At 45.8% G+C, this 14,827-nt stretch overlaps 1 protein-coding gene across 6 annotated transcripts in view; it reads left to right on the forward strand.

Moving 5' to 3' along the window:
* Positions 1-9,960: 9,960 nt before the first annotated feature.
* Positions 9,961-14,827, forward strand: part of ATP6V0A1 (ATPase H+ transporting V0 subunit a1) — a 73,145-nt gene continuing 68,278 nt past the window's right edge. For 3 of the 6 annotated variants that reach the window (XM_025363680.1, XM_025363681.1, XM_025363682.1), the window contains exons 1-2: positions 9,979-10,086; positions 12,290-12,453. In XM_025363680.1, the coding sequence (XP_025219465.1) occupies positions 12,337-12,453 (117 nt within the window). In that variant the 5' untranslated portion in view covers positions 9,979-10,086; positions 12,290-12,336. Of the gene's footprint in view, positions 10,087-12,289; positions 12,454-14,827 lie in introns of all 6 variants that reach the window. The other 3 variants (XM_025363678.1, XM_025363683.1, XM_025363684.1) reach the window with 3 other exon arrangements.

The following is a 14,827-nucleotide window of genomic DNA, read 5'->3' on the forward strand; positions in this document are numbered from 1 at the left end:
AGGACACCAGCTGGGCTCGGTGGCTCACACCTGTAATCCCAGCACTTTGGGAGGCCGAGGTGGGAGGATCACTTGAGGTCAGGAGTTTGAGACCAGCTTGGTCAACATGTTGAAACCTCTGTCTCTACTAAAACAGAAAACGACAACAAAAAAAATTAGCTGGGTGTGGTGGCACACGCCTGTAATCTCAGCTACGCAGGAGGCTGAAGCAGGAGAATCACTTGAATCCGGAAGGTGGAGGTTGCAGTAAGCTGAGATTGCGCCGCTGCACTTCAGCCTGGGCAACAGAGCGAGACTCCGTCCCCCCCACAAAAAAGGACACCAGTCCCGTTGGATTAGTGTCCCACACTTATGGCCTCATTTAGTCTTTATTTATTTGAGATGAGGGTCTCACTCTGTTGCCCAGGCTGGAATGCAGTGGTACGATCTCAGATCACTGCAACCTCCGTCTCCCAGGTTCAAACAATTGTCCTGCCTCAGCCTCCCAAAGAGCTGGGATTACAGGTGTGTGCCACCACTCCTGGCTAATTTTTTTGTGTTTTTAGTGGAGACAGGGTTTCACCATGTTGGTCAGGCTAGTCTCGAACTCCTGACCTCAAATGATCTGCCCATCATGGCCTCCCAAAGTGATGGGATTACAGGCGTGAGCCACTGCGCCCAGCCCTCATTTAATCTTAATTACATCTTTAAAGGCCCTGTCTCCAATGTACAGTCACAGTAGGGGTGAGGGGTTCAACCTATGAATTTGGGAAGACACAATTCAGTCTATAACACTTCTCCTCTTTAGTTTTCTCAATTATGTTTGATGGTTGAAGCAGACTGTATAACATTGCCCAATGTGGTTTAGGAAATATTTAAGACAATTATGTCTTAAATGGGAAAGTAAAAAGACTGAAACAGAGGTAAGAGTTTTATACTTAAGCTGATAAAAATGTGACACCATTTGACTGTGATAATTTATATATGTATAATATGAAACCCATTACAACCACTTAAAAAATCTATACAAAGAGATACACTCAAAAACACTATAGGAAAATTAAAATGGGATTAATAAAAAAAGGTACAAGTAACCCACAGTAAGCCAGAAAAAATAAAACACAAAGACAACAAGAGGAACAAGCAGAAAACAAAAAATGAAACTGCAGACTTAAGCCTTTTATTTATTTACATGCTTACCTTTTTAGCAATGGAGTCTTGCTCCAAGGCTAGAGTGCCAGTGGCATGATCGTAGTTTGCTACAGCTTTGGAATTCCTGGGCTCAAGTGATCCTCCCACCTCAACTTCCCAAGTAGTTGGGACTACAGGCGCACATGCCACCACTCCTGGCTAGTTAAAAAAAATTTTTTGATCTTGCTATGTTGCCCAGACTGGTCTCAAACTCCTGGGCTCAAATGATCCTTCTGCCTCAGCCTCTCAAAGTGCCGGGGTTACAGGCATGAGCTACCACACCTGGCTTTTAAGCCTTAACATATCAATAATTACATTAAATGTAAACAAAGTGCAGAAATTAAAAAGCAGACTTTGGCCAAGCACGGTGGCTCACACCTGTAATCCCAGCACTCTGGGAGGCCAAGGCAGGCAGATTACTTGAGATCAAGAGTTTGAGACCAGCCTCATCAACATGGTGAAACCCCGTCTCTACTAAAAATACAAAAAAATTAGCTGGGTGTGGTGGTGGGTGACTGTAATCCCAGCTACTTGGGCGGCTGAGGCAGGAGAATCACTTGAACCCAGGAGGCAGAGGTTGTGGTGCGCTGGGATGGTGCCACTGCACTCCAACCTGGGCGACAGAGCAAGACTCAATCTCAAAAAATACAAAAATAGGCCGAGGGCAGTGGCTCACGCCTGTAATCCCAGCACTTTGGGAGGCTTAGGCGGATGGATAGCCTGAGGTTAGGAGTTCAAGACCAGCCTGACCAACATGGTGAAACCCCGTCTCTACTAAAAATACAAAATTAGCTGGGCGTGGTGGCTCGTGCCTGTAATCCCAGCTGCTTGGGAGGCTGAGGCAGGAGAATTGCTTGAACCCAGGAGGCGGAGGTTGAGGTGAGCCGAGATTGCACCATTGCACTCCAGCCTGGGCAACAAGAGCGAAACTGTGTCTCAATAAATAAATAAATAAATAAATAAATAAATAAATAAATAAATAAATAAAATAAAAAAATAAGCAGACATTGACACTGGATTAAAAATATAACACAACAATATGCTGTTTTCTTTTCTTTCTTTTTTTTTTTTTGAGACGGAGCCTTGCTCTGTTGCCCAGGCTAGAATGCAGTGGCACGATCTCGGCTCACTGCAACCTCCGCCTCCCAGGTTCAAGCGATCCTCCTGTCTCAGCCCCCCTAGTAGCTGGGATTACAGGCACGCATCACCATGCCCGGCTAATTTTTGTATTTTTAGTAGAGACGGGATTTCGCCATGTTGGCCAGGCTGGTCTCAAATCTCTGACTTCAGGTGATCCACCCGCCTCGGCCTTCCAAAGTGCTGAGATTACAGGCCTAAGTCACTGTGCCCGGACAATAATATGCTGTTTTCAAGAATCTCATTTCAGGCCAGGTCCAGTGGATCACATCTGTAATCTCAGTACTTCAAGGGACTGAGCAGGGAGGATCATTTGAGTCCAGGTGTTTGAGTGCAGCCTGTGCAACATAGGGAGACATTGTCTCCATGAAGAATCAAAAAATTAGTCTGGTTTGGTGGTGTGTGACTGTGGTCCCAGCTACTCCAGAGGCTGAGGCGGGAGGACTGCTTCAGCCTGGAAGCTGAAGGCTGCAGGGAGTCATGATTGCACCATCGCACTCCAGCCTGGGCAACATAGCAAGAGAGTCTTTTTAGAAAAAAAGAAATGGGTTGGGTGCCATGGCTCATGCCTGTAATCCCAGCACTTTGGGAGGCAGAGGCAGGCAAATCGCCTGAGGTCAGGAGTTTGAGACAAGCCTGGCCAACACGATGAAACCCTGTCTCTACTAAAAATACAAAAATTAGCCAGGTGTAGTGGTGTGCACCTGTAATCCCAGCTACTCGGGAGGTGGAGGTTATGGTGAGCCAAGATTGCGCCCCTGCACTCCAGCCTGGGTGACAGAGCAAGACTCCATATCTTAAAAGAAGAAAAGTTTACTAAGTATATACTGAATACCAGGTACCAAAATAGGCAGTGAGAATACAATAAGTGAGATACGCAGGGTCCCTTCTCTTGGAGCTTTATGTACTACTGAAAGTTAGATCTCTCCTTTGATCATTGAATCAACTAGATTTCTCTATTAGAATTTTCCAATGTATTCATTCCACGTCTCCCTTTCTTTCTTGAAGTCACTAGAAACCCAATATAGAAACATTTGACAGATTTTCCACTTCAGAAATCTCCAACTAGTTTCTCACTTTCCTGGACAAATATTTCAGGTCTAACGTCGCAGACGTTTCTCGGCCTTGTGTCACTCAGCCCTTTCCCTCGTTCCCATCCCAAGATTTCTCATGTTTTCCAAATTTAATTTCCTTAAAAAGCCTCTTTGCATAGCATTCTTAACTTCCACAACTTAAGAGGCTCACTGCCTCATGTGTCTGTCACAGGCGTCATGAGGATTGCATAAAATGTCACATGCCTTAGGCTCATTTATATCTCCTTGTCCATGCAATCATTAGCAGAGCTTCAGGGGAAGTCTCAAAATCTATTAGGTTTTTACTTTTTACCAAAAGGCCTTTATCTTAAACACTCACAGGCTTTGAAAGTAAAAGCAGAAGTATTTTAAGGAACTCAGAGTGAAGCTGTAAAAGGGACTACTTCTATGGAAACAAACTGCTAATCAACAGGTCACCTAAAGGTTGTAGTAGTAGAATTCTCTCAATGAATGCTCAAATCAGATTCTTGGTAGAACAGTTTAAGAATCAGAATCCATTTTCACATAAAAAGAAAACTTTAAAAAATGGAATTTTGGTTGCAAAAAGGAAAATATATGCCAGGTGTGGTGGCTTACGCCTGTAATCCCAGGACTGTGGGAGGCCAAGGAGGGCAAATCACTTGAGGTCAGGCGTTCGAGACCAGCCTGGCCAACATGGTGAAACCGTGTCTCTACTGCCAGGTGCCGTGGCTCACACCTGTAATCCCAGCACTTTGGGAGGCCAAGGTGGGTGGATCACCTGAGGTCAGGAGTTTGAGACCAGCCTGGCCAACATGGTAAAACTCTGTCTCTACTAAAAATACAAAAATTAGCTGGGCGTGGTGGTGCATGCCTGTAATTCCAGCTACTCGGGAGGCTGAGGCAGGAGAATCACTTGAACCCATGAAGAGGAGGTTGCAGTGAGCCAAGATGGCACCACTGCACTCCAGCCTGGGTTACAGAGACTCTGTATCAAAAAAAAACAAAAAACAAAAAACAAAAAAACAAAAAAACCCTATCTCTACTAAAAATAGAAAAAAATTAGCTGGGTGTGGTGGCAGGCCCTGTAATCCCAGCTACTTGGGAGGCTGAGGCAGAACTGCCTGGACCTGGGAGGCAGAGGTTGCAGTGAGACGAGATTGCGCCACCGCACTCCAGTCTGGATGACAGAGTGACACTCTGTCTCAAAAAAAAAAAAAAAAATTCATGTATAACGGGGAACCCGTGAAGGTGGCCTTATTTGGAAATAGGATATTTGCAGATGTAATCAGGTTAAGATGGGATCATACTGGATTAAGTGGTGCCCTAAGTTAATGGCTGGTGTCCCTATAAGAGGAAGAGAATTTGCCTACAGACAGAGACACATACAGGAGGCCAGGTGCAGTGGCTCACTCCTGTAATCCCAGCACTTTGGGAGGCTGAGGCGGGGGGATCACTTGAAGCCAGGAGTTTGAGACCAACCCGAGCAGTATGGCAAAGTCCCGTCTCTACTGAAAATACAAAAATTAGTTGGGCATGGTGGTGTACACTTGTAATCCCAGCTACTCAGGAGACTGAGGCAGGAGAATTGCTTGAACCTGGGAGGTGGAGGTTGCAGTGAGCTGAGATTGCACCACTGCACTCATCTGGGTGACAGAGCAAGACTCTATCTCAAACAAACAAACAAAAAAAAAAAAGGGGAGAGAGAGAGACATAAAGAAGAAAGAATACCATGTGAAGATGGCGGCAGCAATTGAGATGATTGCATCTATAAGCCAAGGAACACCAAGGATTTCTGGCAACCACCGGAAGCCAGGAAGAGGGAAGAGAAGATTCTTTCCCAGAGCCTTTGGAGGTATCATGCTCTGCAGACACCTTATTTCAGACGTCTAGCCTGCACTGTGAGAGAATAAATTTCTGTGTTTTTGTTTTTTTGAGACAGAGTCTCACTGTGTCACCCAGGCTGGAATGCAGTGGCTCAATCACGGCTCACTGCAGCATCAACCTCCCTGGCTCAGGCTCAAGCCATCCTCCCACTTCAGCCTCCTGAGTAGCTGGGTCTACAGGCACGTGCCACCACACCCAGCTAATTTTTTATATATATTTTTTACAGACAGGGGTCTTGCTGTGCTGTCCAGGCTGGTCTCAAACTCCTGGGCTCAAGACATCCTTCTGCCTTGGCCTCCCAAAGTGCTGGGATAACAGGAGTGAGCCACCACATGTGGCCAATTTCTGTTGTTTTTTGTTTTTTTGAGACAAAGTGTTGCTTTTTCGTCCAGGCTGGAGTGAAGTGGTGCAATCTTGGCTCACTGCGGCCTCTGCCCCCTGGTTTCAAGTGATTCTCTTGCCTTAGCCTCCCAAGTAGCTGAGACTACAGGCGCCCACCACCGCGTCCTGCTAATTTTTGTATTTTTAGTAGAGATGGGGTTTCCCCATGTTGGCCAGGCTAGCCTTGAACTCCTGACTTCAGGTGATAGGCTCGCCTCGGTCTCCCAAAGTGCTAGGATTACAGGCATGAGTCACCATGGCTGGTCTGATTTCTGTTGTTTTAAAAGTTACCCAGGTTGTGGTTATTTGTATGGCGGCCTTAGGAAACGAATACTGGAAGCCTATGGAGAAGACATTGGAGCAGATATGTATTTCAAAACACTGGGCTTAACGTTAAAACTCTCCTCTAGGCCCCATTATCCTCTATCCCATCTAAGTGGGATAAGCTAACATGAGCTAGCTGATTCTTTTTTTTTTTTTTTTTTTTTTTGAGACGGAGTCTCACTCTGTCGCCCAGGCTGGAGTGCAGTGGCCGGATCTCGGCTCACTGCAAGCTCCGCCTCCCGGGTTCACGCCATTCTCCTGCCTCAGCCTCCCGAGTAGCCGGAACTACAGGCGCCCGCCACCGCGCCCGGCTAGTTTTTTGTATTTTTTTAGTAGAGACGGGGTTTCACCATGTTAGCCAGGATGGTCTCGATCTCCTGACCTCGTGATCCGCCCGTCTCGGCCTCCCAAAGTGCAGGGATTACAGGCTTGAGCCACCGCGCCCGGCCGCTGATTCTTTACTGGTGGAAATTTGGACAGTTGACATGAATTCAAACTAAAAATTAAACATAAAAAAAACCACATTTAATCATTTCACTACAGCAACAATTGTCATAACTTTTTGAGACTCTATCAGTTAGATCCCTACCTCTGTTCTATTCTTTTTGTGGTAGTGAAGAACTAATCTTTATAATTTTTTTTTTTTTTTTTGAGACTGAGTTTTGCTCTTATTGCCTATGCTGGAGGGCAATGGCACGATCTCAGCCACTGCAACCTCCCCCTCCTGGGTGCAAGTGATTCTCCTGCTTTAGCCTCCTGAGCAGCTGGGATTACAGGCATGCACCACCATGCCCAGCTAATTTTTTGTATTTTCAGTAGAGACAGGGTTTCACCATGTTGGCCAGGCTGGTCTCGAACTACCGACCTCAGGTAATCCACCTGCCTCAGCCTTCCAAAGTGTTGGGATTACAGGCGTGAGCCACCACACCTGGCTTTAATTGTTTTTTAGCCATTTTCACAAATGCTAGAGAATAGCTTGGTTTAGATACTCAGAACTGTGTCACCGGCCAAGCCTCATACGGAATTGCTCATGTCTTCTAGGGCTGTAGGTGTGGTCAACAGCATTTTAAATTTGATCTTATTGGACATATGCCTCAGTTTTACCATATCATCTGTTAAATGGGGATAATAATAGTAACTGCCTCCTAGTGTTGTTGTGAGGATTAAATGAGTTCGTATTTACCAAGCATGTAGAAAAGTGCCTGGCACATAGCAAGTATTAATCATTGGACTCCTCTCTCTCTTGCCATTTGGGAAGTTTATTTCTCACTGAACCATGAGCTCTTCTAGGATAAGCAGCATGTCTGTTTCATTTTCTGTCCCCAGCACCTAGCACCCCTCTCTGGCACATAGTAGGCCCTCAGCAAGCATCTGCTGCCTAAAAGGCACTATCCAGCAGGCAGTATGAAATTCCATTTCTGAGTCTTGAAGAATGGAGTCAGGTGGAAAAACAGATATGAGTTCTATACATAAACGTTTAAGCTTGACAACAGGCAAGACCATCAAGGAAGAGAGCATGGAGGGAAAATAAATAGAACACCAAGGAAGGATTGATGGCAGGAGGTGGAAGCAAACAGAAAAGGAGTTCTGAAACAATATTCTTTCAAAGAAGCTATGAAAAGAGTTCAAGGGAATTGAAGTAAGTCCAGAGGAAAGGCTGTCTTAAAAGTGGAGTGTGAAAAATTTGTGGTTAGCAAGCAGCTGACTGAGGTTAATTTTTTTTTTAACTCTCAGAGGAAGGAAATGACATTGTGTAATAGTTTTCTCTAACTTGGCAGGCTTTCAAATGTGGGTGCCTATCTGTCTTGCCAGAAGAGTTGACAGCTAGGCAGCAGGGAGAAGTAGGGTATGGCTCTAAGACTCTGTGTCTTAAGATTGTATCAAAGTCAATTTATATCTTCGCTCACAATATGAGACAATAAATTCAAATAGAACATCCATTTTTGCCCCCTTATTATTTTGTTTAGGTTGGTAAAGCAGGTTTGATTATTATTTTTTTTTTCAGGTTGACAAAATTATCAGCAACAAGTTTTTATCTGGAATATCTCCCTCATCACACTTGAATTTCAATAGGGTTCCACCACCCAGGGAGACTGAATAACCGGTTTTCTGAGTTTTTCCTGATTCTGGTTATCATAAACGATTCTGGTTATCACAACTGACCTGAGATCCCACTCTTCCTTAAAAAGGCAAGAAAAGGGAATCAGTATCAATATTTGATAATGGCATTTAAAAAATAACAGGTATCACTTCAGAGTTTAAAAACGTTTTTCGATATTTAATTTACAAGAGTACAAGCCATAAAAAATGTTTTTAAAATAAATTTGAGGAATTGAAAACTCTTAAGTGGTCAAATGAGCCCACATGAATCTACCAAACAAGACTGAAATGTACTTTCACAACATATGGTCTGATGAGGTTTTTCCTGTTAAATAGAGAAAAATAGACCCGGGGAAGTTGCTGGAAGACATGAACCATGTACCATTTAAAGACAGGTTTTCCATACTTATGCGAATGAGACCCCATTAAATACTCCACTACAGGATCTAAAGCTAGCCTCTCCCCGGTCTGGGGCTCAAATGTTCTCATCTGTAAAATAAGGGAAAAGGGAAAGGGTGGTGTGTGTGTGTGTGTGTGTGTGTGTGTGTGTGGTCTGGGGCTCAAACGTTCTCATCTGTAAAATAAGGGAAAAGGGAAAGGGTGGGGTGTGTGTGTGTGTGTGTGTGAATTCCTTGGATATGAAAATAGAGAAGACATTAATTATTTGGGTATGTGTCAATTCATTCTTTTTTTTTTTTTTGAGACGGAGTCTCGCTCTGTCGCCCAGGCTGGAGTGCAGTGGCCGGATCTCAGCTCACTGCAAGCTCCGCCTCCCGGGTTCACGCCATTCTCCGGCCTCAGCCTCCCGAGTAGCTGGGACTACAGGCGCCCGCCACCTCGCTCGGCTAGTTTTTTGTATTTCTTAATGGAGACGGGGTTTCACCCTGTTAGCCAGGATGGTCTCGATCTCCTGACCTCGTGATCCGCCCGTCTCGGCCTCCCAAAGTGCTGGGATTACAGGTGTGAGCCACCGCGCCCGGCCAATTCATTCTTTCGATATGAAAAATAAAGAGAGGGCCGGGCGCGGTGGCTCACACCTGTAATCCCAGCACTTGAGGGCCGGGCGCGGTGGCTCACACCTGTAATCCCAGCACTTTGGGAGGCCGAGGCGGGTGGATTACTTGAGGCTAGGAGTTCGAGACCAGCCTGGGCAACATGGCGAAACCCTATCTCTACTAAAAATACAAAAATTGCTGGGCGGCGTGGCACGCGCCTGTAATCTCAGCTACTAGGGAGGCTGAGGCAGGAGAATCGCCTGAACCCGGGAGGCGGAGGCTGCAGTGAGCCGAGAATGTGCCATTGCATTCCAGCCTGGGAAACAGACCATCTTAAAAATAAATAAATAAATAAAAAATAAATCCGGGCGTGGTGGCTCACGCTTGTAATCCCAACACTTTGGGAGGCGGAGGCGGAGGCGGGTGGATCACGAGGTACGGAGTTCGAGACCAGCCTGGCCAACATGGTGAAATCCCGTCTCTACTAAAAAAAAAATACAAAAATTAGCCGGGCATGGTGGTGCGTGCCTGTAGTCCCAGCTACTTGGCGGAGAATCGCTTGAACCCAGGAGGTGGAAGTTGCAGTGAGCAGAGATCACGCCACTGCACTCCAGCTTGGGCAACACAGTGAGACTTCATCAAAAAAAAAAAAAGAAAAAAAAGAAAGAGAAAAGACAACCTTGCCTCAGTACAAGGGGTAAGGAAAAAGGATTCAGGGAGGCTCAGAAACTTAAGGCCTCAAGCACCTGCAACTCCAGCCCCTCCTGCTGACCCTCCGCAGCCTGGAGACACAGCACAAGGGCCAAGATGGCGTCAGCTTGCCGAGTCTCGCCTGCGATCCCCGTGATTTCGCACCGCTGCAGCCCAGGCAAGGCCGCGCCCCATTGGCCAACAGCAATGAGGTCATTGCGGGGGCGGGGGCGGGGGCCGGCGGCGGCGCAGGGGCGGGGCTTTGCGGACGCACGGACGTCGAAGCGCTGCTCCCGGAGCCGCGGAGGCTGCGGGCTTGGCTGCGGCGGTTGCTGTGGCGGCGGTTGGAGGTGAGTTGGGGCTATAGGTTTAGTGCAACAGGGAGCGGCCCTCGATGGACGTAGGAAATCCTTCTAAGAGCCCCCTTGATTGTCAAAGGAATTGGCAGGGATCTTAAGTCTTCGAGATAAAATGGGGGTTCGCCTCCTCCTTGGGCACCTCTTCTGTCCTGAGGAACCGGAGGCTCACTGCCCTTTGGAAGCCCCGAATCCCTTCCCTGCTTCAAGGGGTAGGCGGAGGAACGGGAGGTTATTGGATAGGCAGAATAATTTAGGGGGCTTCTTAAAGGGTCTCTCAGTTTGGGGGTTTTCCTCTCCTTTTTTCCCATCCCAAGGTAGATGTGCCTGGGTCCAGAGAATTCCTGCTCATTGGGTAGACAGGAAATGAAGCAGGTGAATACCATGGGAGGAGGCGAGGACCGGATGACAGGAGTGAGATTCTTCGAGGCAGGGCGCAGGGGCGCTGTAGTTGGACTCATCTTTTGCAGAATTGCTGTTTCTTCGTATTTTGTTTTGTGATCGTCCAGACTACTTTGGCCTAATTAGTTTTCTGTTAGCCTCCATTGCTATAGAGATACTCTTGGGAGACCTGTGATCTTTAAAGAGCAGGAGGAGGGAGGCCACTCATTGGAGGCTTATCATTATCCACAGCCCCAGAACTCTGCTGATCAGGCCTCATTTTATGTGTTTAGAGGTTGTAGAATCTCTCTTTGTTGAAGGGTGGTGCCGGTAACAGCTGATTTCGATGATTCCGATGTACAGAATCTTAGCGTCAACCTACATATTCTCTTGAGAAGTCCTTGCTTATGTCTGAGCGTGTGTTACTGTCTTGAACATCACATGCACAAAGGTTTGTTCGTTCAGATTTCTCAAAATGTCTCCCATCCTTCTAGAAGAGTACATCTTCCTTTGATGTCAGACTCATCTGTCAGTACTCAACATAGATGCCCTTATGACACTAAAAATACTGTACATTTTTCTGAGTTTGGATACTGGACAGGCTGTGCCTTAAACATTAGCTGATAGAGAATAAATAATTGCAGTTTCAGGACCACTGATAGCGCCAGTTGTCTCATACCCGGCTACAGTAAGACAGCCCTAAAACGAAACCTATATTGGCTCATGAGATTTGACAGATGGAAGAATGTAATTAATCTTGAAGGTAGGGATGAGAAACAGAAAGCTGCAGAGGTAGAAGGCTTATTCTTTGTGGCTTGATAAAACTGCTTTGTCATTACCAGTGTGTTCCTGTCATGCTTGATTTGAAATTGAGCTTAATATGCAAGCTGGTTGCTTTTTCCAGATAATAGTTATTTGTTTGAATTCCTAAGGGGGAAACACTATTTTCTGAGGAATCTGGAAGATTAACCCCTTTAGTGTAGCCATAGCTTTAGGATAGTGCCAGAACTTTGGGCTTTTAGAAATGCGCATTGTCAGTAGAAGGGAGAAGGATAGTTACAAGGCAGACATCTTTTTTTTTTTTTTTTTTTTTTTTTTTTTGAGACGGAGTCTCACTCTGTCCCCCTGGCTGGAGTGCAGTGGCCGGATCTCAGCTCACTGCAAGCTCCGCCTCCTGGGTTCACGCCATTCTCCTGCCTCAGCCTCCCGAGTAGCTGGGACTACAGGCACCCGCCACTTCGCCCGACTAGTTTTTTGTATTTTTTAGTAGAGACGGGGTTTCACCGTGTTAGCCAGGATGGTCTCGATCTCCTGACCTCGTCATCCGCCTGTCTCGGCCTCCCAAAGTGCTGGGATTACAGGCTTGAGCCACCGTGCCCCGCCGCAAGGCAGACATCTTTATGAGAGGTAATCAAGGCCTCTTCTGTTTGTTTCCTGCACTAGCAAAAACAGATTGAACAGTGTGAAAGTCACTGCCTCAATATTGTGTCCTGGGTATTTAAAGAGTTGTTTGAGGTTCTCAGTTCCTGTCTTTAATCTGGATACATTCTTATATGTTGAGTTGCCCAAAATGTTGTCATTTGATCCTGATGTTGACTGGAACGGAAGTGACTTTTCATCTGGCACCCTGTGGGACAGGATTCAGGAACTGCCCTTGCAATTTCTCCTTTCCATCTTTCTAGATAGGGTGTCAAAACAGTTGTTGACCTGTCCTCATGGGGTGGAAGAAATGTAAATACAAGAGCCTTAGTGGGGTGTCATTTGCTCTTAGCCCTCGTGGTAATTTCCAAAGTTATGTCATTTCTCTTTGCTTCAGATTGGAGAGAAATCCAGGTACCCACTTGACTGGTACCTTCTGCCACCATGGGGGAGCTTTTCCGGAGTGAAGAAATGACACTGGCCCAGCTTTTTCTACAGTCAGAAGCTGCTTATTGTTGTGTCAGTGAATTAGGAGAACTTGGAAAGGTTCAGTTTCGTGACGTAAGTAGTTGTGAGGCTGCGACTTGATTACTGCTGAACTCTGTTGTTATCGTGGTCAGATGTCTTATGATGAATGTTTTGTTTTTTTATTTGCAAAAATAACATTATACCACTGGCTTCCTATTGGCAGAATCCACATTTTGAGTTGTCTTTCTAAAGGTGAGAATGTTTTGTGCCAATCCTTCCATGCTTTTACTAGCTCTTACTTTCAGAACAATCCTAAGCATTCTCCAGGTAATTGGGATGCAGGGAGAAGTTACCAAACTAACCTGACCAAGGCTTTCACTTTGGTTTTGGGCTCTTTAACACCAATAGCAAGGTATTTAAAAAATATATTGCAGTTTTTCCATATAGTAGTACATTTTAAAAAAACAAAATTTGAGGTATCCAGCTATAGATATGTAGTATATAAATAAGCATATATTGAATATTCATTATTTTGGAATATTATACTGGGCACTTGGAGAAGCTATCTAAAGAATATGGACAATCTAGGCTGGGTGCAGTGGCTCACGCCTGTAATCCTAGCACTTTGGGAGGCTGAGGTGGGCAGATCGTGAGGTCAGGAGTTTGAGACCAGTCTGGTCAACATGGTGAAACCCCGTCTCTACTAAATAAATTTAGCATGATGGCACAGGCCTGTGATCCTAGCTAGTTGGGAGGCTGAGGCAGGAGAATTGCCTGAACCTGAGAGGCAGAGGTTGCAGTGAGCTGAGATTGCGCCACTGCACTCCAGCCTGGGCGACAGAGTGAGACTGCATCTCAAAAAACAACAGCAGCAAAAAACTTATCATCCTTAATTTGCAGTTCTTCATCTGGTCCTATGTTGTCCCCCTTCTTAACATCTATTGGCTCTATTCAGCCTTCTTTCCTTTTGCTTATGCTGTACTTCAGTCATACAGAAAAACGAGATGGGGCCAGGTGCAATGGCTCACACCTGAAATGCCAGCATTTTGAGAAGCCAAGGCAGGAGGATCACTTGAGCCCAGGAGTTGGAGACCAGCCTGGGCCACCTAGGGAGATCCTGTCTCTGCCAAAAAAAAAAAAAAAAAAAAAAAAAAAAAACCTAGCTGGGTGTGCTGGCACATGCCTGTGGTCTTAGCTACAGCTACTTGGGAGGATCACTGAAGCCTGGGAGGTCGAGGCTTAGTGAGCTGTGATTATGCCACTGCACTCCAGCCTGGGTGACAGCATGACTCTTGTCTCAAAAAAAAAAAAAAAAAAGAGGTGGGGGGAATATTATAATGACCACCTGTGTTTCTACTATCTACTTAAGAGGGAAACATTCCATGTATAATTGAAACCTCCAGTGTCTCTTTCTTCCCAGAGGTAACCCGTACAGTTACTTTTTTTGCTTTTATTTCTCCTATGGGTGTTTTTTGTTGTTGTTGTTGTTGTTGTTGTTGTTGATTTTCTTTTTGAGACAGAGTCCGCTCTGTCGCCCAGGCTGGAGTGCAGTGATGCAATCTCAGCTCATTGCAACCTCCGCCTCCTGGGTTCAAGCAATTCTCCTGCCTCAGCCTCCCGAGTAGCTGGGACTACAGGCATGCACCACCATGCCCAGCTAATTTTTGTATTTTTAGTAGAGACGGGGTTTCACCACGTTGGCCAGGCTGGTCTCGAATGCCTGACCTCAGGTGATCCACCTGCCTTAACCTCCCAAAGTGCTGGGATTACAGGCATGAGCCACCACACCTGGCCAACAGATATTTCAGTTTCTTCTAGTTCTGTTAATTTTTTTTAACATTAAGAAAAAAAATAGAGATAGGGTCTCGCCATGTTGCCCAGGTTTGTCTTGAACTCCTGGACTCAAGCGATCCTCCTGCCTCAGCCTCCCAAAGTCCTAGGATTACTGGTGTGAGCCACTGTGCCTGGCTGAAATGTACACATCTTAAGAGTACAATTTGCTGAATTGATAACTTTATACACCTCTGTAACCAGCACCCCAATCAGGATATGGAACTTTTTTTTCTTTTGGAGACAGAATCTCGCTCTGTTGCCCAGGCTGGAGTGTAGTGGTGTGATCTCGGCTCACTGCAACCTCCGCCTCCTGGGTTCAAGCAATTCTGCTTCAGCCTCCTGTGTAGCTGCGACTACAGGCACACGCCACCACGCCCGGCTAATTTTTTTTTTTTTAATTTTAGTAGAGATAAGGTTTCACCATGTTGCCCAGGCTGGTCTCAAACTCCTGACCTCAGGTGATCCACCCCCGCTCGGCCTCCCAAAATGCTAGGATTACAGGCGTGAGCCACCAGGCCCAGCCTGAACATTTTCATCAGTCCAGAAAAGTATCTTGTGTCTACTGCTAGTCAGTTGCTACCCTTAATAGGTAACCTGTTTTTTTTTTTTTTTTTTTTTTTTTTTTTTTTTTTTT

The sequence above is a fragment of the Theropithecus gelada genome, chromosome 16, assembly GCF_003255815.1.
Source record: "Theropithecus gelada isolate Dixy chromosome 16, Tgel_1.0, whole genome shotgun sequence".
In the NCBI taxonomy this organism is placed as follows: domain Eukaryota; kingdom Metazoa; phylum Chordata; class Mammalia; order Primates; family Cercopithecidae; genus Theropithecus; species Theropithecus gelada.